This window comes from Pseudovirgaria hyperparasitica (genome assembly GCF_010093815.1).
Source record: "Pseudovirgaria hyperparasitica strain CBS 121739 unplaced genomic scaffold EJ05scaffold_10, whole genome shotgun sequence".
Taxonomy (NCBI): Eukaryota; Fungi; Ascomycota; class Dothideomycetes; order Acrospermales; family Acrospermaceae; genus Pseudovirgaria; species Pseudovirgaria hyperparasitica.
The window spans coordinates 70,846-94,744 of record NW_022985558.1 but is presented as its reverse complement, the minus strand read 5'-3'; the positions used below and the strand labels follow the sequence as shown (position 1 = coordinate 94,744).

The 23,899-nt window shown below is 50.0% G+C and overlaps 7 protein-coding genes across 7 annotated transcripts; 5 read left to right on the top strand and 2 right to left on the bottom strand.

Annotated features, from left to right (window-relative positions):
- Positions 1-30: 30 nt before the first annotated feature.
- On the top strand, positions 31-891 carry EJ05DRAFT_466013 (microtubule/calcium-binding protein; the record flags this gene model as incomplete). Its single annotated transcript, XM_033742793.1, has 5 exons — positions 31-90; positions 216-327; positions 391-534; positions 594-753; positions 807-891. Exons 1-5 carry the CDS (start codon positions 76-78, stop codon positions 889-891), a joined length of 516 nt encoding a protein of 171 aa, XP_033599259.1. The 5' UTR covers positions 31-75.
- A 473-nt stretch (positions 892-1,364) lies between these two features.
- On the top strand, positions 1,365-5,474 carry EJ05DRAFT_501361 (uncharacterized protein; the record flags this gene model as incomplete). The annotated part of the gene is made up of 2 exons (XM_033747109.1): positions 1,365-1,779; positions 1,831-5,474. 2 exons carry the CDS (start codon positions 1,365-1,367, stop codon positions 5,472-5,474), a joined length of 4,059 nt encoding a protein of 1,352 aa, XP_033599258.1.
- A 726-nt stretch (positions 5,475-6,200) lies between these two features.
- On the top strand, positions 6,201-8,565 carry EJ05DRAFT_477047 (MFS general substrate transporter). The gene is made up of 8 exons (XM_033744169.1): positions 6,201-6,258; positions 6,321-6,653; positions 6,713-6,732; positions 6,798-6,865; positions 6,921-6,935; positions 7,013-7,606; positions 7,668-7,867; positions 7,914-8,565. Exons 2-8 carry the CDS (start codon positions 6,378-6,380, stop codon positions 8,421-8,423), a joined length of 1,683 nt encoding a protein of 560 aa, XP_033599257.1. The 5' UTR covers positions 6,201-6,258; positions 6,321-6,377; the 3' UTR covers positions 8,424-8,565.
- Positions 8,566-10,841: 2,276 nt separating this feature from the next.
- EJ05DRAFT_44286 (uncharacterized protein) lies at positions 10,842-13,659 on the bottom strand. The gene is made up of 5 exons (XM_033742056.1): positions 13,652-13,659; positions 12,429-13,486; positions 11,478-12,363; positions 11,079-11,425; positions 10,842-11,022 (listed from the first exon to the last, which is right to left on the bottom strand). The coding sequence occupies exons 2-5, from the start codon at positions 13,371-13,373 to the stop codon at positions 10,975-10,977; spliced, it is 2,226 nt and encodes a 741-aa protein (XP_033599256.1). The 5' UTR covers positions 13,374-13,486; positions 13,652-13,659; the 3' UTR covers positions 10,842-10,974.
- A 3,590-nt stretch (positions 13,660-17,249) lies between these two features.
- Positions 17,250-17,939, bottom strand: EJ05DRAFT_477044 (uncharacterized protein). Its single transcript, XM_033744168.1, has one exon. It carries the CDS (start codon positions 17,643-17,645, stop codon positions 17,427-17,429), a length of 219 nt encoding a protein of 72 aa, XP_033599255.1. The 5' UTR covers positions 17,646-17,939; the 3' UTR covers positions 17,250-17,426.
- A 739-nt stretch (positions 17,940-18,678) lies between these two features.
- On the top strand, positions 18,679-21,749 carry EJ05DRAFT_44202 (uncharacterized protein). The gene is made up of 2 exons (XM_033742013.1): positions 18,679-19,109; positions 19,169-21,749. The coding sequence occupies exons 1-2, from the start codon at positions 18,864-18,866 to the stop codon at positions 21,380-21,382; spliced, it is 2,460 nt and encodes an 819-aa protein (XP_033599254.1). The 5' UTR covers positions 18,679-18,863; the 3' UTR covers positions 21,383-21,749.
- Positions 21,750-22,150: 401 nt separating this feature from the next.
- EJ05DRAFT_477042 (uncharacterized protein) lies at positions 22,151-23,748 on the top strand. Its single transcript, XM_033744167.1, has 3 exons — positions 22,151-22,550; positions 22,616-22,720; positions 22,782-23,748. Exons 1-3 carry the CDS (start codon positions 22,311-22,313, stop codon positions 23,451-23,453), a joined length of 1,017 nt encoding a protein of 338 aa, XP_033599253.1. The 5' UTR covers positions 22,151-22,310; the 3' UTR covers positions 23,454-23,748.
- The last annotated feature ends 151 nt before the right edge of the window (positions 23,749-23,899 follow it).

Genomic DNA, 23,899 nt, shown 5'->3' with positions numbered 1-23,899 from the left:
AGTCCTTTCTCTGCGCCCGGTCCTGTCCACCTCGAATTGCCCTCCACACATTGAAAACTTCACAAGTCGCCCATCATGCTCATCTACAAGGTATGTCTTCGTCAATAAGGGGATTTCACGTACTCAGGCGTGCAATTCAACCTGCTGGTGTATCTGCTACCTTGATCTACTCACTTAACATTCAATACCAAGCCTTCTGACATGCGCTTCCGTAGGACATCATCACTGGTGACGAGATTATCTCCGACTCTTACGATTTAAAGGAGATCGACGGCGTCATCTACGAGGCTGACTGCAAACAAATCACACTTGGGGCTGTCGACGTAGGTGGGTTATGTCCACATACTGACACCCATGTTTTGAACTCCGGCTAAAATCCTTCCTCTGCAGATATTGGCGCCAATGCTTCTGCCGAAGGTGGCGACGATGAGGGTGTCGAGGATAACGCCCAAACTGTTATCGATGTGATCCACTCGTTCCGACTCACTGAAGTACCGTACGGCAAGGCCTCGGAATACTTGAGCGACCTCAAGAGTATGATATACGATCGCCTCCAAATACCACATCGCGTAGTCTTACCTGACACTCTGCAGAGTTTATGAAGAAAGTCAAGGAGGCCTTGACAGAAAAAGGCACGCCCGAATCAGAGATCAAGGCCTTCGAGCAGGGCGCTGCCAAATTCGCCGGACAGGTCAAAAAGAACTTTAAGGACTGGCAATTTTTCATGGGCGAATCCATGAACCCGGAGGGACTGTGAGTACCAGGAGTATCTTGATGCTAACCGCCTCCTAACGAATCTCTTATAGTATTGTTCTTCTCAACTACCGTGAAGATGGCGTCACTCCCTACGTAGTCGTCTGGAAGCATGGCCTTACTGAAATGAAGGTCTAAGCTGCGTCGTGAAGCCGGGGTTCGGAAATGGTTGCATAAAATACACGGGATGTAGTCGTGACTACAGCTGCTTATATACTACCACATCTAGGCTGTGTCCCTCTTCGGGGGCCTCAGATAATCACATATCCTTGTTGACAACATCCTCAACCGAATAACTCTTGTGCAAATTATGCAATATTCAAAGTCACGGGATCGCGCGACATAACAGTGGGCGCTAAAGTTTGGAACGCGGCGGGCGGCTAGACACGCTTTAATCCTCATTTAGTTAGCTCGCGGCTGGTCCCTTGCCTACTTACTCCACCATTTTCAGCCTGAGGTTTTCTGACCATTAACTCACATTCACATCAACAATATCGTTAACGCTCTATAGCTTAAATATTACTGCCGGTGTGGGTCGACGATTGAACTGCTTTCAATCATACAGAACTTTTTCTTGGTTAAGAGACAAATATTTCGTGCGTCAGGCTGAGATGACTGCTAATCTGAAGCTCAACACCCCACGCAAGAGGGACCACGAAGAAGTAAACCACTTCGTAGAAAAGTTCAAAACAGCCTTTAAGTTAGAGCTACCGACTCGTAGTGAGACCTGGTCGCCACAAAGCAACAACTCGCTCGGCGGCAAATCATCCTCCGAGGAGAAATGTGTGAACTTGATCAAGTTTATTTACTACAAAAGACGAAAGACGCTGGAGGACATCCTCCAACTTCAAGCGCGTCCGGATCTACAGCAATCAGAGAGGACGAAGCTCCTCGCAAGCAAACTGCAACTAGCCTACGATGAGATACGCACTCCAGGCAAGCCTAGCCGCTCAGAAGATCGAGCAATTCATAGCCTTACCAAGCAGCATGAACATGCTTTTGACCTTCGACAACCTAACTTTGAAGGTACGCTAGCTTCCAATAATTAAAACTGTTAGGTTTGTCTAAATAAGTTAGGTATTCGGTCTGGCTTGCAATCAAATACTACAGTCCTGATTGAAAGGCTTGAACGCAAGAGCGAGCACTTGACGGCCATTGACATTATACCTACGACACCTCCAAGTTCTGAAGAGTCCGATTTCGAAACGGCTCCCGAGTCGCCTACTCCAGCATGCCATGGCTCGCCTAGGTTCCCGAGACCATATTCTCCAGTAGAGTACCCAGACCTGTCCCCGTCGCGAAAAAGATGTTCAGAGGACCCTGTGGAGCATTCATATTCCGAGAAATTCACCCGTACCACCAATGGTAGACGCAGCAGCTCTCCCCAGAGAAGTGAGATTCCAACATCGAATGTGACCTCCTTTGCTTCTGCCACACCAGCTATCACATCTTTCATCACGTCTTTCACATCCAACGGGACCAATGATACAGAAATCACTATTCCACCAAGGAGCTTAGCTACGGACCAATCTCGTTTCGACAATGAGGCGATTTTCGCTGATATCGATCTACGGGAGCAAGCTCATCTACAGCCCAAGCCCCCCCTGGCAAGCTCGATGGGTGACCTGGAACTCAATCTTCTGTTATCTCCCAGCGCAGCAGACGACACAAGCCCAATCGATGGCGACCGACCTCTAGAGTCTGCTTTAGAGCCACATTATATTCGAAATCTATATAAGCAAAATCTTTTCGTTGACACTATATCGGATAAATTTGGCTTCTTGGACTTCCTTACTCACTTCGAGTGTACTCGGGCTGCTCTAGTGAACAAGCTACCGCCTGATGAGGTCATTGCAAAATTCTCCACTGAAGTACCGATTGCCTGGGATAGCTTCTGGACACGCATAGAAGGACTACCTAAAAGAGTATCACGGGGACCCAAGACATTGTGGCCATGCTCTTCTGAAGAACCTGGACAATATACCCTGAAGGGTAACGTCATTTTTAACAGCCGCAATGAACGATCTCTTTGTAGACTTGAACTCGAACCACCGGTTAAGGAGATCTCATGCCGTTTCCAAAGAGTCTTTGGATCAGATAGATTTCTATACATCACCTTTCCTACTTCAAGAGGCATGCCAAAGGGATTGGGGATGTACGAAGACAAATTCGTAACACGATTTAAAGAATGGCTCCGCACGAATCATAGTTTCGCTGGTCGCGTGTGGCGGGCAGTTCACCTACAAGAGACGAAAACAAGCAAAACGGCACGGCTCAAGAATGAAGCGTCAAAATACCGTATAATCTTATTCGCTATGTCCGGCTGCGGGATATTACCACGAATGCCTCAGCAACTCTTGGGTTCTATTGCAGGAAAGAGACCGCCAATGCACGCTGAGATGAATCTCTTTGATCTGATCAATTGGTTTATGCCTTTGTCGCTCAACAATGACAAGAACTATTTGAAGGCTTTTGCACGACTGGATCTGGGCTTCTCGCGCACCATACCGTTACTGGTTTTCAAGCCGAGCCAGGTGAAATTCATACCTGATATCAAAGCCGACGGCACACCCGAATGTACAGCTTTCAACGACCAGAAGCTGGACTGGTCCCCCAGGCCCAAACCAGGCATGGACATGACAGATGGATGTGCCAGAATATCCTCTGAAGCTGCTAGGCAGATATGGAAATTAGCCAATGAGTCGGGACCAGTCCCAAGCGCCTTCCAAGCACGAATTGGCGGAGCGAAGGGTGTCTGGTTTGTCGATGGCTCCACAGATCGCGTTGAGGATACAGATGTGTGGATCGAGATTCGCCCGAGTCAACTGAAGTTCAAGGCTCATCTCCGTGACTCCTCTGACAAGACATTCGACAAAGATCGACTCACGTTTGAAATGGTGACTTATAGCCGGCCTCTCCAACCTGCAGCGCTATATCAAGGGTTCTTGCCAATTCTCACAGATCGAGGGGTCAGTGTTGAGTATATCACGAGAACTCTGAAGCATTCGATGGACCTACAGCGTCAGACAATTCTGGATATTCTGAAGTCGCCAGATGATTCCGGACTGCTACTTCAAAAATGGATTGAGGATACGTGCGGGACATATATGGACCACAATGGCGAAACCAGTATCCAGGCAGGATTCTATTCCTCCCATACGGAGTGTGTGAAAGCTATGATTGGAGCTGGTTTCAAGCCCACCGAGTTCAAACACCTTGCCAACTTAGCCCAAAGCATCATTTTCCCCAACCTATTGGACACCGCTAAGTATTTCCGTTTGCCAGTAGCGAAGAGTACGATTGCTATCGGCATTGTCGATCCTTACATGGTCTTGGAACCTGGCGAGATATTCATTCAATTTCGCAAGCCTTTCCACGATATCAGTACTGGGCAGTCTCGGACGTCTTTTGAAAAGACAGAAGCACTCGTGGCCAGGAACCCGGCACTCAGAAGATCAGATCTCCAAAAGGTCAGAATTGTCTCCAAAGAAAAGCTCCGACACCTTTACGATGTTGTCGTATTTCCTTGCAAAGGCAGGCACGCACTTGCGAACAAACTACAAGGTGGTGACTACGACGGTGACACTTTCTGGATATGCTGGGAAGAGGATTTTACAAACTTCTTCATGAATGCCCCGGCACCCGTCGAAAATCCGACTCCAGCAGACTATGAGATCTCAGTCGACCAGCGGAGTCTAAAGGAAGTAATGCGCAAGGAACATTCGGTCTCTCACTTTATTCGGGAGGCGTTCGACTTTCGACTGAAGCAAAACCTCTTAGGGGTGGTTACACTGACCCATGAGAAATTATGCTATGCCGAGGGGACCATCAGATCTCCGAAGACTGAAGTCTTATGCGATATTCATGACCTCTTAGTTGACTGCATGAAGAATGGCTATTCTTATGATAACGGGAGGTTCAATCGGCTCAAAAAATCGTTTGGTGATATCAAATTGAACGAGTCAAGCAGCGATCCAGCATACAAAAGAGCAATGAAGCATATTGCACAGTCGAAATGGAATAGCAAATTGATTCCGGAAATTATGTCGCATAAGAATCAGCATGTCAAGAATGTCAACGACGACCTCTTCTTTGAGCTAATGATCCCACACATTGAAGAAACCATCTTACAGGTTTCCAATATTCTGCAGAAGGCCAAGGCAGAGGATGTTGCCCTGTCGAAGCCTTACGACGATGAGAGATATCGTGCTTCTCGTAGTGAGAGTAATGACAAAGTGATGCAGATCGAAATCAAGCATATCGATGGCAGGTTGGGAAAGATTCTCGAGTATTGGAATAGCATCATGACGAAGGATATGGATACAAAGGATGAGATCGGTGCATGCATCAAAGAATGTTTTGATGGATATCGAAACGTCTACCCGATAAACAAAGAGGACCGTGTTGTCTCACGACTGCTTAGACCTGTTGCTTCAGGAGCTCCTTCAGAATGGTCGTTACTGAAAGCTTCGGCACTGTTTATCCGATGTCTAGGTAAGATCAACAAGTCGCAGTCGCTTGCCTTCCGCATGGCTGGCTTAGAGCTGTGCTATATCAAAGCAGTCTCTTCTGGACGGACGCGATTCCTCGAACAAAAGATGTGGATGTCTCTGAAGCCTCGGAAGGTAGCCTCAAACCGTGTGGTGGACGAAAGCATAGACGAGCGGGCCGATGCCGTTCAAGATGTTTGTGATGATGAGGCTCTCGAAGCGATAACTTGAATTGGTCTTCATTCCAAAGGCGGAGTACGATTCGGTGTGACTCTTCACGAAGCACATTTGTACTACACCTTCGCGATACATCTTCTGCGATACACGTTTTGCGTGAGCCTTGGTTCATCTCAACGATACACTGGTATATTGCAACGAACACTGATTTGCTCTAACGGACGCTGATTTGTTGCAGCGAACACTGACTTTTTATAACGAACACTGATTTACAGCGAACACTGATTTGCAGCGAACACTGATTTACAGCGAACACTGACTTATTGCAACGGACACTGATTCATTACAACGGGCACTGTTGAAGCACGATACACCAACAACACCCCAGCATACCCCAGATAACTAGGATACCCGGTCTCTTTCTTTTCGTATCTGTCATCTCTGATCATATGCGGAAAATTTGTTTAATTACTGTGTACTTAGCGCTCAGGGTTTTGGTAGTTCAAGGCACGGTAAACGTTGGTGACTGCGGAAGCATCAATATATGATTCTCTTTGACATTGCGCAAATTCAGTGCTCTCTCACACTAACTGAGGAAGACTTGAGCCCCGAATAAATAGATGAAACTTCGTGTTGACCTGTCCGAAGGGTTATAAATAGAACGTACTATGATCGAATTATACTAGATTGATTATAAGCGAGCCATTGAACAATTCCATATTTTTTGCTTCACGCTTCATACGTATCTGAGAACCTGGGACCGAGTATCTACGGATCCTAGGACTCATCACCTGGGCAAGTGCAATAGCGATAAAGGAAAAGAAGCGAGATTTACCGTGTAGGTGCACAACCTGTAAACATAAGCAGCTACGTATTATGTACTCCAGCTCACTATAATAGCGCCACGACGATCGTCTTCCATATTGCCGCTTCAGACATAGCGCATCCATCTCCTCGATGGCGCCATCGCAGCAGGTTTCCGGCCTGATAAACGACGCTTCTGCACCGAATCGCGTGTCGAATTTCCTGAGCCGCTTTCATGCACTATTGCTAGCAAAGGGTGGTGAAATGGTTGATTCCACTGCATCGCCAACCGGCGCCGAAGCAGATAACAAGACTTATGAGGTGACAAGGTCGCCTAGCTCTGTCCGAGAGGGTGAAGGTCCGGCGGCGGCTCTTCCGGGACAACTAGATCCAGTGTATGAAGCAAAAGCGAAAATACTCAACGCGGCAGTAAGTGATAGTAGAATCTTTGTCGCTCCGATTCTCGGGATCTGTTAACCCATGTGCAGATCCAGGACATTGGGATGGGGTATGTTCGACTCGTATCGAGTCATTCACACACTATGCCAACAACAATACTGACTCGCTGATGAGATGGTATCAATGGCAACTCTTCATTGTAGTCGGCTTCGGTTGGGCGAGCGACAACGCTTGGCCTGTTGGTATGTAGTGGACTTTTAGATCCCAGCTTGAATGACAGAGGCTCACAACAGGCAGTTACCTCACTCATTCGTAAGCCTATGCTGCGATGGTTCCATCGAAATGGACCTGTTCGACCGGCAACTTGAGCAAAATACTAATTCACTTAGTACCATCAATCGCCAGCGAATTCAACCCCAGCAAGCCCCCATTGCTATCTCTTTCTCAGAACATTGGGCTTCTCGCCGGCGCCATGTTCTGGGGTTTTGGATGCGACATATTTGGGCGCCGTTGGGGTTTCAATCTCACTCTGGGCATCACCAGCGTCTTCGGTCTGATCGCTGCAAGCTCGCCCAACTTTGCTGCAATCGGTTGTTTTGCGGCCCTGTGGAGCTTCGGTGTTGGGGGAAACCTCCCTGTTGACTCGGCCATCTTCCTCGAATTCTTGCCAGGAAGTCATCAGTATCTCCTCACGGTTCTCTCCATTAACTGGGCTTTTGCACAGGTCGTCGCAAACCTGATTGCATGGCCCCTTCTGGGGAATATGAGCTGTGAAGAGGCTGCAGGCTGTACGAGGTCGCAGAACATGGGGTGGAGATACTTCGTGATCTGCATGGGTGGTCTGGCCATGATCATGTTCCTCGTACGGTTTGGTTGCTTCACTATCTACGAATCTCCAAAGTACTTGATGGGCAAAGGGCGTAACGAAGAGGCTGTCAAGATTGTTCATGAGGTTGCAAGACGCAACGGGAGGACATCGAACCGTGCGCAATTTCCATGAAGCCTACCGGCGCCCCGTGGTTATCGATGACTAACATTGTATAGTGACGATTGAAGATCTACAGGCTGTCGAACCCGAAGGCACGATACAAGAAACTGCTGCGACCGCTGCCATCAAAAGACGTCTCGAGAAGCTCAACGCTGATCATGTTCGTGCTCTATATAGAACAAAGAAGATGGGATTCTCCACTACTCTCATTATACTTATCTGGGGGTTCATCGGGCTAGCTTTTCCCCTCTACAATGTAGGCGACATTGTCGACTACGTGGTTTCATGACTGACCTTTCAAGGCATTCCTTCCCTTCATTCAGCGGCAACGTGGCCTTGACTTTGGTGACGGTTCGACGTATATCACCTACCGTAACTCTCTGATTATCGCAGTGCTTGGCGTCCCAGGGGCCATACTAGGAGGCTTCCTCGTCGACCTTCCACGTTTCGGACGCAAAGGTACTCTCGCTTTGTCCACTGTCGCGACAGGTGTGTTCCTCTACGCTTCAACAACAGCTGTTACATCGAATCAGCTGCTTGGCTGGAATTGCGCGTTCAATTTCTGCAGCAACGTCATGTATGCAGTATTGTATGCGTACACGCCCGAGATCTTCCCAACAAAAGATCGTGGGACAGGGAATGCTTTGACGGCCACGGCGAATCGCATATTTGGTATCATGGCGCCTATTATCGCGATTTATAGCGACTTGGAGACAAGTGCACCGGTGTACACAAGCGGGGCTTTGTTTATCGCAGCGGGCTTGCTAGTGCTTATACTGCCGTTTGAGAGTCAGGGAAAGGCAAGTCTGTGAAGCAGATGATGGGTCTTATGAGAGCATGGATGTGAACATGAACATGAAAGGGGAGTGGATAGGATTGTGTGCCGTTCTCCCTTGGTATTCCTCAGTCAGTCTGGCAGTGATATGGCAGTCAGCTATACAAATGATTACGCACAGCTTTCCAAGTTAATAATTTTGCCTGATCACAATTCAGACAGTGCTAAATGTGGAATCAATTCTGAGTGTTATTGACGTATTTGAGAGCCATCCGATTGATACACCAACTGTTTGCCTGTTACCTGTGGTGGATTCGTGCCTTCAGCAACGTCCCCTTTATTTATACATGATCTGTCATTCTTCGTTGGATGTATGACGCGCACACAAACTCTACGCAGTCTTCAACATGATGCTGCTTCGTCAAAATTCAGGACAGAGAACTGATAGCCACATATATATCACCAAGCCATGTTTCCAAAAAGTCCCATATCCACTCTATCCTCACAGTGCACAATTTCACCTCCACTCCCAACAATAGCACAGTCTGGAAAACAAGCACAGTCTGGAATCTAAACAAATCCGCTATGCGAGAATGCATATCTTTCGAGCCCATATATTGCATAACCTTCAGTGTATTCAAGGTACCAACCATGTGGTGCGTCCTCTACCCACAAAATCCCAATAGCCGTTCCATATCAGGTCTTGGACATGTCCCTCTCCATGAAATGCAGCGAATCTCGGACTTTAGTAGTATAGCGTATAACAACATTCTCCTATATCATCCTCTTTTGCTACTGCATGCACCCTAATACTCCAATAGACCTGCTGGCGAGCAAAGCCCTGTGGAGCCATCAGCACAGGATATCTCTTGTCAAAAGCCTAGGCTGTCGGTGGTGTGTTTATGCTGATGGATAGAACGAATGTAGCAATGCTTGTGGTTTGGCGTATTTCCTGCCTGTTACTCACGTCCTTTACGTATATGTCTGTCTATATATATATACATATATACATATAAAATACAAGTCTCAACATCTCCTACTCCCTACTCCGCACCTCCATTCCACATAATGCCCCAATCCCATCCACAACGTGAATTCACTAGAACCCCCGGACAAAGAATACAATACCCACCCGCCTGCCTCATGGTTCATCAGCAGCAAGCAACAAGGGCGCACCTGCAGTAAGTAATAAGTCGAAAAGTAAAATAAAACCAGTTAATCAAGTCAAGGTCAGAGTTTAAAAAGCTCTTTATCAAGTAAGTAGTGGCTGCTGCTACTACTCCTGCTGCTGCTCCCTCTAATTACCTCTAAATTCACCCCTCTACTTCTTTCTTCTACATACCTACCTCTACATACCTACAGAGTACTAAATTAACCACACGCTCCACGGACTCAAAAAACACCGCCACTAATCAATTAACTAAAGCGACGACGTCTCAAGAGTCAGTCAAGCGACGACAGCAACGACGGCGGCGGCAGCGGCGGCGGCACAGGTTGTTCCCGCGCCCCTGACTTATTCTGTCTGTGGTGGTGGTGGTGCGAAACAAGCTAAAATTATTTGAGTTTAGAACAGTCACTAAATAATTAGTAGGAAGACAAAGCCCGATTATTATTAATAATTAATTAAGGTAGGGAGGGGGACCGGCACTAGCTGCTACAGTTACGTGACGATTCTAACGTTAATTACGTGACGAATCAAGCATGCACGCATGCACGCACGCACCACTTCAGTGCATGCAGGGCAGGGCAGGTCAGCCACGATACTCCTGACCAGTGACCATGATGCTGATCTTTGAGCGAAGCACATATTGTTGTTGGCGTGTTGCTGTCTGGTGAGCAAGCACAGTAGCAAAGAGATGTCTCAGCACGGTTCAAGAAAGACAATATGGAGAAGCTCCCAAAACCGGCAGTAATTTATTATTGATGAGCTCTGATCTCATGGCAAATGGATTGCCACAAGCTCGAGCGATTCTTTCAGGTGTTTTCCTTATCCTCGGATCCCCTTACTGCTATCTCCCATTTGAGAATATGATCCTCCAAACCGTCCAAAACTAAGACCTCCCGAATGGCAGATGCAGGCTTATAGTGAACCAGTACTGCCTTTACAGATATGCTTTTCGCTCTAGCTGCCCCGAAGGAGAGGGATGACACAGCAGCTCATTTCTAGCAGGAGCAGACAGCAATAAAAGAGAGATATGAGCGACAGTGGACAGAAGTAGCTGCGGAGCTACGACTTTGACGAAAGGAGGACGAATACGAATGAGCTACGCTAGCGAATCCATCAGCCATCCTCAATGAGACCGATAACACTGGACGACGCATCGGTTAGATACGTGACCGGTTGTGCTTAAATCTCTCTTCGCGTCATCGTCACTCCCGTGTCGTGCGCTCAAAATGCACTGCGAACATCTTCGGCTGAATACATGCGCAAATGACAATAACCTTCATAGCCAGAAGACGTTGAAAGAAACAAAGCAGAGGTTGCGAGTGGACTCGTAAATGCTGCTTGCACAAAAACCCGACCAAACAGTAAGGTTGAAAATATCGCCAAGACGCCGTGAATATCCCTGAGGGATGATGCGTGGTCATTAGAAGAAATGCGTGTGTGGTTTCGAGAGTTCGTGAACTTCCATTTCCTACAAAGACATGTAAGCTTCCGGGCTGTAGCGCGTTCAAACAGGCTGTGACGTACCATTTTGAAAGAGTTGAGCTCCTCCTTGATCTGTTGCGCTAGCATTGGTGTGAGCCTATTGCAAGTCGCAACATCACCCCTGCGATCATATTCAGAGCTGGACCAAGCGTCGTGGAACTGTATGCGCGGACTGAACGAGATGTTACGGGAGTTGGGTGTGTTTGGCAGACTTTTCGTGCTGGAATTTCCGAAGCGTGGTATGCCATTGAAGTAATCTTCGGTAATGGGAAGTTGCACAGGACGAGAGTGATCATCCTTGGGGGTACTGGGGGCACTCGACACCGGTGTCTCAACCTGTTGCAGCCCATCGACGGGCCGAAGGATGGGAGAAGAACCGTCCATCGGACCTTTACACGTTCAGTCATGCTCCCGACCAAAATTGAGCGAATTAGTACTCACGTTTAAGGATGCCCTTCCTGATACCAGCCAGTACTTCAGCACGCTCGCGATCCCCTCCCATAATGCTCTTCCGACCAGATGCATCACCAGCCTGACCCCGCATCGACGAAGGACGTCCAACATCCGTCACTGTAGAGGCATCGATGGAATTACGCTCTAGTTTCGGATAAGCAGTACCACCCCCGACTTGATCGTGCGGGTCGGCATTGACATTGACCTTTTCCCTTTCAGCTTCGACTGTGACCATGGAGACTTGGGCTTGGCTAGGTTGCGCAAGCGCAGTATCCGCAGCCGGGACTCCAATGACAGACTTTGGCCTGAAAAGCCCTTTGATGGAGCGACCACCCTTCTTCATGCCCTTGCCCATCTTTCGGAGCATTATAGAGGCCGAAGAAGCCGTTGAAGAGATAGACAGATTATCGGTTGAGCCCGAGAACCCACCTTGTCCAGAGTAGATACCGGCACCAATGCCAGCAGCTTCTTGCTTTGCAGCAATGGCAGCATCTTCGGGGTCAAGTTCGTCGTGGGGCCCTTCCTTTCGAAGCTTTGCTCTTTCAGATGTCAGATTGTTCTCTGCAGTGGCTCGTCGTAACTCGGCAGCAGAACCAAATGAAAAGGCTCTTCGAAGCCTCGACTTCATCCCCTTGTTATCAGCCTTTCCATCGTTCAAAGCCGTGAGCCGCTGAACAGCTGGACTTTGTGGAGTCTCGGTAGGAGTGGATGGCGTGACTGAGTCAGTTTCGCCGCTGGACATTGGCTTAGACAATGGGGAGGGTGCGACGAGGCGCTTGTTGGCATCCGAAGAGCCTCGAGGGGGAATGTTGATGTTCCTTTGGTCGCTTCGTGAGCCTGCAGAAGACGCTGGCCTCGTTTGGTCTTGTTTCGACTGCCCAATGTTAGTCATCTGGTTCAATGACGCAGATGATGAAGTTAGAATTGAAGGAGACTCACTGAAGATGGGCGTGACGAGGCCCTCGAGGACGGTCGGTGAGAAGACCCGCTATCATGACTACCTTGTCTTGTATGGCTAGCCGGTCGATCGGCATTCGGTGATCGCCTAGCGTCATTCGAGTCTGGGCCTTTGATCGGAGGTTTTTCTACAGCCTTCGTGGTAGGCTGAACGAATCGAGGAGCATTCGTGAAAGCGTCTCCGTCTAGTCCACCCAAACTTCGTCGTCTGTATCTCTTTGCCTGATCTGAGGCCCCAGTGCGTACGTGCAAGTCATCGACGCTGGTAGTGCGATGATGGACAGGTGCAATAGGTTGCTGTACGTTGAGATTGTAAAGATGCGCGACATTGGGCATGCCTGAACCAGAAGGCATGGCAGACCTGGACATGGTAGGTGGTGTTATGGGCAAAGAGGATGAACTTCCTTGCTCTGTACGGCGAGCAGAGCGACGATAACGATCGGGCGAAGGCTTCGAGACAGAATCGAAGGCGAGTGAGAGGTCTGGAGCGGCGGCGAAAGGTGGAATTGTTGACGATTTTTCAGTCTTGGAAGCATCGCCTTTCGCTGCCGAAACTGAATTGCCAGACGACACCGTAGACGCTGTAGAGTCTGACGCGGTGGAGACATGACTTGGCTGCCACTGTCTTGGGTTCATGTTACCAGATGTGCCTGGGTTCACAAGTGGGACAGACGGGGCAGACAAAGTGCGATGTTGCTCCTGCCGTAACTGGGGCGTCGCTGAGAAGGCGTATGGAGCCACAGGAGCAGCTGAAGTGCCTCTATATCCTGATCCTCCATTTTGACTATTGTATGTATGTGTTCGCGGCATCTGGTTTGAGCGAGAGGAATGTGAAGGCTGGGAGGTTTTCTGGAAGGCATCCGAAGGAGAATGAAGCATGGTCATGGAACCGGATTGTTGTATTATCGGTGCAAGTACCTCAGCCATCGGAGCGTGAGTGAAGACCAGTGTGTTAAGCAACCGCTAGCTCAATTCCTTGTTTCAGCAAGGAAGTGATGAGCAGAGTGGATGTCGTTTCCAGAACGGTAACGAAAGGTGAGCTGCAGAAGGGAGAGCTAATTAGCACGAAGCTGCAATGATGTATGGGCAAGGCATTGGAGATGTTGAAGAAGGTTAAGAAGTCGTTGTGCAGACAAGGACCGACGTGTTCTGCTTGAGGGAGAGGAGAGAGGGAGACGAGAGAGAGATAGAGAGAGGTTACGTACCCCCTTCCGACTTTCACCTGTTTGTAGCGACCGGTGGGCGACAGATATTAAGGGAGAAGCAAATAAAGGCGAAGCCGTAACTGTCTATTAACACAGAAGGTAGAATGGAAAGCAGCCGAGATGGTAGGCGATGGGAGAAGGAGTCGTTGAGCAACGAAGTCGATCTCACGGCCTTCCGTGGAGGCGGAGAAGGGATCCGTTAGAAGAGCATTGGACAGTCGTGAAAGGGGTGAGGACGCGGCCAACACTTCGCTCAGAGGACTCTGGTGCAGACGACGAGCCGAGCGAGACGGAACAGACACGAACGAAAAACACGAAGAAGAATCGAGCAGAAAGAATAAACTAAGTGAGAGAGACGTTGCTGGATGGGTGTTTGTCGAGATGGGGGGAAGAGAAGATGTGAAGGATGTGGAAGTGTGTGTGTGTGTGTGAGAGTAGTAGAGCGACGAGGATTTTTTGGATTTTGGCTGTCGCAAGTCCCGGTTTCTGTTATTCGACCAGGTCCCCAGGGTCCTCCTGAGTGCTGATGCTCACTCTCCTGGGCTCGCTCCTACCTACTATTAATTACTATTTACTACCTACTAACTGTACGACTACTGTACCTACTATTACCTGTTACTTACCTACTACTTATTTACTCTACTAATTCACACCTTACTCCTCTTCCTCCATCTGCACTGTCCTAAGCCTCATTCCAACCCCCCTTCCCCCCCCTCCCCCAACCAAACCCTTAAACCCCTTTTGTTTGGGCCCTGATATGACTAACTAAGGGACAAGTGCACTAGACCCCAATCCAATTGTGCTGTATATATGATGAATGATGAGTACAACATCTTCAAGGCTCTCGCTCACGCTCACGCTCATGCTCTCATTATGCCAGGAATGATGGGGAATTGGACACCTGGCCAAGCACAGAGCCCACCACCCCCTTGCCGAGCATGATGCTGCGGGCGGGCAGCTAGTGAGTCTTGCCCTTGGGCCGGGATGGTGCCCGGATGGTGTCCAGATTGGCGCTAGATGTTTGTAAATGGGGGTGGCTAGACGTTGGTGGTGGTGGTGGTGGTAGTGGTGTGATTTGGCGTCTAGCTCGCTATCAATTAGCGCACACCCAGCCCGCACAGGGCACACTGTTGCAGCACCCGCACCTGCACCCGCCCCTTTTTGGTTGTTCTGGTGAGGCTCTTGACTACTCCTCGCTGCCGTCTGAGCCTGAGCCAGAGCCAACTAATTAACTACTGTACTCAGTAATACTGTATTACACCTAAAACCCAAAGCTGCCCGCCCCCTCCCTCTCGCCCGAACAGCCCGCGAAAATGGCGTGTCAGACCAGCCCATCATCCCTCAATACATCCCTAAGACCTAGCTATCACTGCCGCTCTGAGCCCCTCCGCGCCCCCTCCCCCCCCCCCCAGAAAAGCTCCCGCTTGTGTGTGTGGTCCAGTTAAAGTCCTCACTCCATCCACCTCACAGGCACAGGCTAGGTACGAGGCTGCAATGAGACCACAAATTATTGTGTATTTACTATGCTCACACCCTCGACCTGGAAATAGGCTCAGCGTCGGCTCCAGCTTGCATATCGCCGAACCGTTGAATATTTATCTTTTCCTGAAAATGCCCCTGTCTAGTGGCCGGATAAGGGCTGCGACGTTACTGTGTGTATCTGCGTGCGACCATGATATGATGGTTCCGACACAGAGCAGATGGCTTTGGAAGCTGATTATATATACTTTATGCTACGTATAGACCAAGCCAAGCATGTAACGTTCGACTTGGTGTGAGTGCAAGAGAGGCTACGTTTCATCAAAAACCGGTGGCGAAGCCTCTCTCCTATCTACACCTCTTTACCATCACGCCAGCCCATTCGGCCTATTTTTATGTACGTGCAATGCACACACACACTCCATGCACCACGCTGCCAACCGTTCACGAGTAGATCCGATCGCCACTGTGCATAACCCTATTAATCTTCCATCGGAATGATTCTGCATACCAGCAAATCTCTCGCCAGTATTATCTGCCTATTACTGTGTGGCAGCTATACATGGACGCATATTTGGCCGTCTTAGGACGATGGACCATCTCGACATATAACGTGCCTCCCTACATCCTCAAACCCGTAATCATAAATGTCTTCTCTATGCATGGCTGCATATCAGAGCCCATGTGCCTTTCGCTTCATGGATAGGCCTAGTGTTCCTGTAAGCCGACGCCGCTTAAATCCCCGCTTTCCAGTCCCTCAATATATTAAATGGACCCTATGGGAAGGGATATGGACGACACGGTGACGCTGCTTCACGGAGCTTGAGCATGTGCTAGACCTAGTCGTCCTCATATGTACTATTGTCTGCGGATCAAGGTTAGCCATCTTCGATTCAATCAATATGTGTGGCACCGGCATTATTCCATGATCATGATTATTGACGCCATCTGAAAACAGTCATGTCTGTCGGGAATACGGTGGATAGCGTGGCCATTTGCCGTCCTTTAGTCCTGACTGACCCTGAACCCTTCTATACAGCTCGCTCAAGTAGTAATAGTAATAAACATCATATTACCTACGACTACCTTCAATTGGTACCTACCTAGTAGTAGACCTAGGACACTCTTCCTTATCCTCTGGCTGAATCTCCATCTCAGTCTCAGTCTCAGTCTGAGCCACTTCTTTCACCGCTACTCGAAACATCGCTGCACAGCTACCGCTGCCACTCTCATCACCTAACAATTAACTCCACCTGCTCGGGCGCGCCGCTAATAGCTGATTCCGAGTTCAAAAAGAGTGGACGAATTATGTACTTCTGCTCCGACTGCCACTTTTTGACCTCTGCATCAAGGTAAACGCCTGCAGCCAAGGTTGTCTGCATGCATCCTGTTCGACACCCTATCACACGTGCCGCTCCGGCTACCTATATATGCACACAAGCACCTGACAGCACGGTTCATCATCTTACATCCTCATCACTGGCGGACTTGCACCCGGCCCGTCCTTCATAAGCCTTCGAGCTCAACATGAAACATTCTTCATGCACATAGCATGCTTGTCCTGAATCAGACAATCGCATCGTCAGGCCTCACATCCGTCTTTGTATTCCAGGACACGCTTCAATGACTCTCTGATAACCTATCTCAAGCCGTGGCAGCCAGGTTGAGACGTGGTGTTACCATCTACGCGCGTTGAAACAAAACAAAATTAAACCTCGCGAGATACCCAGGCCGCTCCCGCAAACCCTTGAAAAAGCAAAACACGAGTACAAGATCCCGAGTAGGTCAATGTCGATGCATCTAACCACATGCCGTAAGCAGCATGCTGATCCATGACGATCTTGCCGGGGCAAAACGATTCGTGTAGATAACAACCCTCTCGAATCATTATCTTGATAGGGCGGAACGATCCAGGTACTTTACCGTACTACCAGAACATGTTTCTCGGTTCCGCCTTTGTGGGACTTCATTGAAGATTCTTGAATCCAGCCAACCGGATGCCAGCACAGTGCACGTCTAACAGCTGTTGGTCACGACATCAGGCAGCTGCTCAAACTTTTCTCTCCGCGCTTCGAGGCAGTCAACGTAACCACCCAACGCGACCTTCATTCGACCGTCAAGAGGCTATCTCGCTATTTACTGGCCGTAGCAGGAGACATGCTTGTCCGATTCATCGCTGCTAATCTGCGTGTAGAGAGACGTGCATAGTATCATGCTTACTATACTGCTAGCTCTGTTCCACCGGAGAAACCGCCCACGACCACTATTCAAAGCTCAACGGCCTTTAATTTTTAGGTCACTGACGCATTCCCGCCATGGCGCTACAGACTTCGGTCTTGATCAAAGCTTGAGATCTCGCAATCCAAGCTGGCGTCCACCCAAATCTGCCACTGTCACATTCCGCTGTATCATGCATGCTGGCATGTGGCCGAACAACAACAGGAATACTGACTGCTAAGCAAGCCTCATTGTAGAACACGCAACTTCCTACTAATGCTAATGTCAAGCCTGTCATACTAACGCACCCCTCATAAGCTGTGGCGCCTGTCATCAACGCTGAAATGCCTCAAATGGCTTCGCAATAGTTCAATTTGTGGATTACCTGGCGGGGTTTCAAACGGGGACCCAAACGAACGCCACGAACGCTGTGGGTATCACCCACCATAATGAGGCTGACGTCTTCGGCATTCCTCTAGCCATTGGTGACCGTTTCGGTACGAGGTGGAGCAACAGGTCTTCAACACTGTCTTCACGAGGCGAAGGCGTCAGTACCGGCTGGTTCTATCGGCCGTAGTTCGTGCTACGACGCGCCAGCAGACTCCCCTCTGGTACGGGCCTGCTCTAATGAGTTTTACCGGGCAGCTCATACCGAAACTCTCGATAGTCTCCAAAACTATGCTTTGCAGCACTAGCACGAGCTGGGCAATTCTCGCATGTTCCATAGGAGCACAAAGCGTGTAGAGCATCCGAGATCCGCTTGTGCTTGCAGCCTAGCGCTTCAAAACAGTCCATGTGTAACTTGTTGCGGTCCTCTATGATCTATTGCATAATATCAGTCAACTGTTGAGTCGGGGACTGCTAAGCCACCATATTGGCCAGTTTGCGCTGGGTGCGTCCTGATCAGTATACTCATTCGCGGAGTTTAGCCTAGGTGGCATCTCCTGCTGAGACAGATGAGCCATCTGAAATTTGGACAGTGTGTATTTTGCGAGTTCAAGCCGTATATACTGATCACAATGCTCGGGCTATAGAAAGCACCTCGCAGTATGGCGCAGAGACATGTACGGCTTTTTTAGTATTCATTTCCAGGGCTGCCTTCATCGCGATCAACATTATAACATATCGAGAAGATCAAGATGAATCACATGAAATTATATCGAGAAGATTGGCGACGGTTACATAGACAGAACGTGAGAAACATTAAAAGAGCTGCTGGTGGACGCTAAGGTATTAAAGGCAACTAGCAGGCCATCGGAATGTCAGTAGCCTCCATAATAGCCTCCGAGATGCCAAGCCCGTCCGGAGCTTCGTCGGGCCCGCCGCTGGCTTTCCTCGTGAAGTGCAAGCTGGTCAGATTGTCAGACACGGTGTTCACCTTTGCGCGAGCCTGCTTCTGTGCGAGAGTCAAGGTTAGACATCGCGGCTTTTGCTCACTCTGCAAAAGCTGTATCTTCGCTAATGAGCTGACTCTTTTACACTCTCACGTCTTCCGCATCTACTCCAAAGCATCGTCATGGCGAACAATACCGGTGCCGAAGCTGCGCAACAACAGATTGACCTAAAGATCCTGACGAACACTTCTCATGCCACGCTCTTCTATCCCAATCTGCCCGTAACTACGACCATTCTCGACCTCAAGACCAGGATCCAGGATGACCTCTCACCAAACCCGGCCTTGGATCGCTTGCGCATGATATACCTAGGACGGGTTCTGCTCAATATGCAGGACACGCTTCTAGACATCTTTGGAGCTGATCATGTAAGCCGCCAATGACTGTGCCTGAGTAGGTCTCCGGACTTGTTATTGACGCGAATCAGGTCAAACAGTCTCGAGAACAAACTATCCATCTTGTCGTACCCGACCAAGGCCGCGCTCAGACCGATCAAGCCAATCGCCCTCCCACAGTTCCTTCTCCACTACCTTCAACCGACAGAAACCCTTTTCGTGTACAGCAGCAAGCTCAACAGCGCCCACAACCACAACAACAACAACAACAACCACCCCAACGGGGTACGCATCCTGGTGTGCCACATGTGCATGTTCATGGACATCACCACAACATTGTTCAAGGCGGCCCTCCACCATTTCCACCAGAGTTTGCAGAGATGATAACGAGGCAGATGGCTGCGGTTCAGAATGGATCCGTGAATACCGGTAGACATCCTCAAGAGGTGCTGGGAGGTGTTCCAGTACCAGGCTTTGGCATAGACCCCAACAACTTCTTCCAACAAGTCATTGCCCAACAGCATCAGCAGAGAGCAGCGGCTGGAACTGGAACTGGACATGAGCAGGCTCGATCTGTGACTCCAAATGCTAATGGCAGCGAGGGTGCTGCAAGGCAGAATGGTGGCCACTCGCCCATTCCAGGTGAAGTCCCTGGCAACGTACACATTTATCGAGAAGGTGAAACTCCGAGTGGTGCACGCTGGAGTATGACCGTGGACCGTACGATCCACCAATTCCCGCACCACCCGAACGAATACATGGGATCATCACCGTTGTCTAGGCTACCCAGCAACCCCTTTCAACGGCCACCACCAACTTCTTCGTCACTGCAACATCCGTCTGCGCTGCCAACAGTAGGATCGCCATTTCCTACAGGGCCTCAAGTGATGCGGACCAATTCTACGGAGGAATCCATACGGAGAGCAACGGAGAACATGCGAACGATTCGTGACGATGTCGGGGGACGCTTAGAAGAAAGCACACCCGATGAAGTCAACCGCCTACGCGCAATATTAGAGACCTACGAGTCATACCATGCTCGCGTCGAGCAAGCGTTAAACTATACGACTCCTCAAAATCCAGCTTCGCAGTTTTCCACTTCGCCCCCACCAGGTTCATTAGGTGTGCAGAACGCAGCAAGACCTGGTAGTAACCACCAACCCAACACTACATCCCGATCAAACGGTGCCGCTACCGCATCAACACCGAGACTCGACCATATCCGAACAACTAGTGAATATTTACCACAGGTGTTCTTGCTAAGAGGTCCAGATGGCCCACATGCACTGTTATTATCATCGTCGGGTACTTATCGAACTGGAGGACTCTCAGATTCCTTCCCACTCGACGTTTCGACCGCTGGGCCAAGTACTCGAATAGATTCCGTTCTAGATTCCTCGATGCCTACATCGTCAGCAGGGCCAGCATCTGGACTACCCGTGCCTCCGCAATTTCCGGCTGCTTCAGCTCCTGATCAAGCCAATGCTCCACGCATTCCTCAACAAGACCAGAACGAAGCGCCAGATGCACAAGCGGCCATTCGCCAACGTCTTGAACAGCGTCTCGAACATCTTCGACAGCAGCGTGCACAAGGCAGAAACGCACAAAATCCGCAAAACGCCCAGAACGGTGCAGGTATGGCACTTGCCGGGCATATATGGCTTGCTGCTCGTCTACTGTTCTTCCTCTACATGTTCTCTGGGGGTTCAGGCTGGCGACGACCACTCATGATGATTGGTGCTGCTCTCACCATATATCTTTTCCAGCTCGGGGTCTTCAACGCCCCGGTGGATATGCTACGGCGTCATTTTGAGAATCTACTGCCCTTACCGGAGGAGCGCAGACGCGAGGAACAGATCCGTCGCAACGCAGGATTGACACCGGAGCAGGTTGCCGAGAGGCTTGTCCAGAACCATAATAACGAGAACGTCAGTTGGATGCGAGACCAGTTGCGCATCGTGGAAAGAGCCTTGGCCCTCTTCGTGGCCAGCTTGTGGCCCGGTCTTGGAGAGCGCATGGTTGCTACGCGAGAAGCACGCTTGCGGCAACAGCGCGAGGAGGAAGAGCAGCGAACGCGCGAGGCTGAGACAGCACAGCAAGCAGATGTAGATATCCATGCTGACCAGAACCCTGCGCACGAAGAGATACCCGATGAGCCCGGTGGAGGAGACAACAGCAAGGGCAAGGGCAAGGGCAAGGGCAAGGCTCGGGACGACGGGACTGAAGCTGCATCAAGCTCTCTTGATCCGACGCCGTCAGGCAGTGAAACGACAAGTCGTAGCACGTTCCAATCCGCAGACGAGTAGACCGATTCTTCCATGTATACGAAGTACAAAAGTTCTTTGATGTAGACGCGGAAGGACGAGATGGCAATATAACATGCAAGTTCGTCCTCGTGCGGACAGTCACATAGGGTATAGGTATGCTTGGTGGTGAATATGAAAGAGCAGTGAAGTATTCGTCCTACATGGTCAATCTGATGCCTCCAGTCCATGCCGGATGCCGCTATACAGCATGGAATAATTTGACATCGTTGACAGACTACGAACAGACACAAGCATTAACTCCTCCCTCAGTTGTTCCGGTCCCGGCCCCAATGCACGCTCGGCCGAGCCGGCCGACTTGTTTAATTGACGACAAGCTGCTCTCGGGGGGCCAACTCTAGAAATGAATATTCAAACCACATCAGTCGCTCATTACCGATGGTTGTTACGACTAACTCGTCTGGAGAAGCCCAATTATTCTTTGTTTGACAGAATCACGGTCAGCTCACAGGTACATGTTCGGTGTAGCCTCGTCGCGATCTCCAGAAGGGTCTCTCTCTACGTGAACCTGATCTATAAGTCTAAGATGGTGGACAGAAGTTTCGAAATATTTACCACATCTTCAGTGTGTTGACGGTCTGGATAAGAGGGCACAATCTAGTGTGTAAATCGATGTGGGGCCACGAGGCTGAAGGCCATGTTGGATGTTGCATGCCCTGACTACCTTGTCATGCAGCACATGCCTCATCCGTGCAGTCAAATTTAGGCATGATGCATGGATGCGAAGCAGATATTGGTCAGGTTCATCTTTCTCGACCCCATCTCAGTTGTTGTCCATGCTGTGCCGTTTGACCGTAACTCAGGGAGACTTAAAGGTGGTGTACCTCCCCTTATATCTCAGAGCTTGGCCTGGTTCTTTTTTTTCTTTCCTAGCTCTTGTTCGCCACGTTACACATCTACATCTGTCCAAATGACGACTGGAGTATACATTGTCCACGTTGGTGGCAGCGTTGACAATCACACCTTCACCCCAAATCGAACAGACACGGACCCGGATGATGCCATATCTATCATCTCCTTCGTCTTCGGAGCTGGTAAACATGGCGTAGAGCGTTCCCAATGGGACCGTCCTTGTGACAGCTGGCAAGATTACAACCAGGGATCAGGTTACTTTGCCTCTGGCTTCCAGCCCGTATCAGATGAGAACGAGGTATGCTATCTCAACATCCATCACAAGTCTTCGCCGTTTGTCCACTCATACGATCGACCACACAGCCTCTCATCTGGAATTATACCCTAGACACCACAGAGCCCATCCTGTTCCACTGTGCAGCACCTGGATCATGTGGTAAATGGGGCATGGTAGGGACCATCAACCCAGTAAGTGTCTTTCTACTCCACACATATACCAACCCAGCACTCACGACCACCACCACCACAGTCCGAACAATACGACATCAACGAACAGGCACAGAAAGCCAAAGAGCAATACTCCGCCACCATCTCCGGGGGCACATCCCCTACCGCCAGCTCCACAAACACCTCTCAACCCACCCACCACGGCCTCTCCACCGGCGCCATCGTAGGCATAGCCGTCGGCATCGCCATCGCAACCCTCCTTCTCTCCGGCCTCGCCTTCTTCGTCTGGCGCCACAAGCGCCTCGCTCGCAAGTACGCTGCCCAGCAAGCCAAGGCCGAAGAGCGAGACGCAGCCAGACCGCCCCCCGTGCCCATGTCTCCGGGAATGGCGCCCATGTCGCCGAATCCGGCCACGCAGGAGCATACGGGTTTCTACGCTGGTCTCGGGCAGAAGCAGGAGTATCGCAGTGTGTATGAGCAGGGCCCGCCGGGGTACGACTATAAGTATGGTGCGGTGGAGGGTGCGGGTGCGGGTGCTGCTGGGACTGGGACGGGGACGGGGACGGGGACTGGTGTGGCGCTTGGGCCGGATGATATTGGGGCAATGAGGGGGATGAGCATGAGTCCTATGAATGGATATGGTGGTGTCTCGCAGATGGACACTGTGCATAGTCGGTATTCGGAGGTGCCGGGGAGTGAAGTTGCGAGGACCGGGGGGAGTACAGCTGTGGAGCTGGATACAGAGAGGAGGTAGACCCGATCAGACGAGACGAATAGGGAGTGGGTTTCAGTTCAGATGTTGGTGTTTGCTTGGTCCCTGGTGGTTTGGAGTGACACGGGGAGGGGGCCGAGAGATGGCTGGCAAAGAGGTGAGGACTTGATGCTCCGTCTTGGTGGCTGGCGTTTGTTGACATCTGCATTCTGTAGTCGGTGGACTGGGAGGCTGGAATTGTTATCGCACTAACCTCTCCGTATTGTTATGCATGGGGTGGTCATATGGGTGCATGGAGTTGTCGTCATCATTATAGTCAATGCATCTACTCGATGTAATGCCACCACCACTGACGACCAGCACTCAGCAAGTGCCTGTGGCGCTTTGATAGCCAACGTTATGCTCTGATCATTAGTCGCGAGGCTGAACAACAAAGATGCATCCAACCTCCGCAAGGCTGTCGGCTTGTACTCGGCTCATGCGGGACG

What these genes read in the sequence shown, in the direction of transcription:
- EJ05DRAFT_477042 (XM_033744167.1), top strand. Translation starts at nt 22,311, where the DNA reads ATGACGACTGGAGTATACATTGTCCACGTTGGTGGCAGCGTTGACAAT. An exon ending in CCGTATCAGATGAGAACGAG is followed by an intron (nt 22,551 to 22,615) that starts GTATGCTATCTC and finishes TCGACCACACAG; the next exon opens with CCTCTCATCTGGAATTATAC. An exon ending in TGGTAGGGACCATCAACCCA is followed by an intron (nt 22,721 to 22,781) that starts GTAAGTGTCTTT and finishes CCACCACCACAG; the next exon opens with TCCGAACAATACGACATCAA.
- EJ05DRAFT_477044 (XM_033744168.1), bottom strand. Translation starts at nt 17,645, where the DNA reads ATGACAGGCTTGACATTAGCATTAGTAGGAAGTTGCGTGTTCTACAAT.
- EJ05DRAFT_44286 (XM_033742056.1), bottom strand. Translation starts at nt 13,373, where the DNA reads ATGGCTGAGGTACTTGCACCGATAATACAACAATCCGGTTCCATGACC. An exon ending in CAGGAAGGGCATCCTTAAAC is followed by an intron (nt 11,426 to 11,477) that starts GTGAGTACTAAT and finishes GAACGTGTAAAG; the next exon opens with GTCCGATGGACGGTTCTTCT. An exon ending in AGCTCAACTCTTTCAAAATG is followed by an intron (nt 11,023 to 11,078) that starts GTACGTCACAGC and finishes ATGTCTTTGTAG; the next exon opens with GAAATGGAAGTTCACGAACT.
- EJ05DRAFT_477047 (XM_033744169.1), top strand. Translation starts at nt 6,378, where the DNA reads ATGGCGCCATCGCAGCAGGTTTCCGGCCTGATAAACGACGCTTCTGCA. An exon ending in CGAAAATACTCAACGCGGCA is followed by an intron (nt 6,654 to 6,712) that starts GTAAGTGATAGT and finishes ACCCATGTGCAG; the next exon opens with ATCCAGGACATTGGGATGGG. An exon ending in TAGCTTTTCCCCTCTACAAT is followed by an intron (nt 7,868 to 7,913) that starts GTAGGCGACATT and finishes TGACCTTTCAAG; the next exon opens with GCATTCCTTCCCTTCATTCA.
- EJ05DRAFT_44202 (XM_033742013.1), top strand. Translation starts at nt 18,864, where the DNA reads ATGGCGAACAATACCGGTGCCGAAGCTGCGCAACAACAGATTGACCTA. An exon ending in ACATCTTTGGAGCTGATCAT is followed by an intron (nt 19,110 to 19,168) that starts GTAAGCCGCCAA and finishes GACGCGAATCAG; the next exon opens with GTCAAACAGTCTCGAGAACA.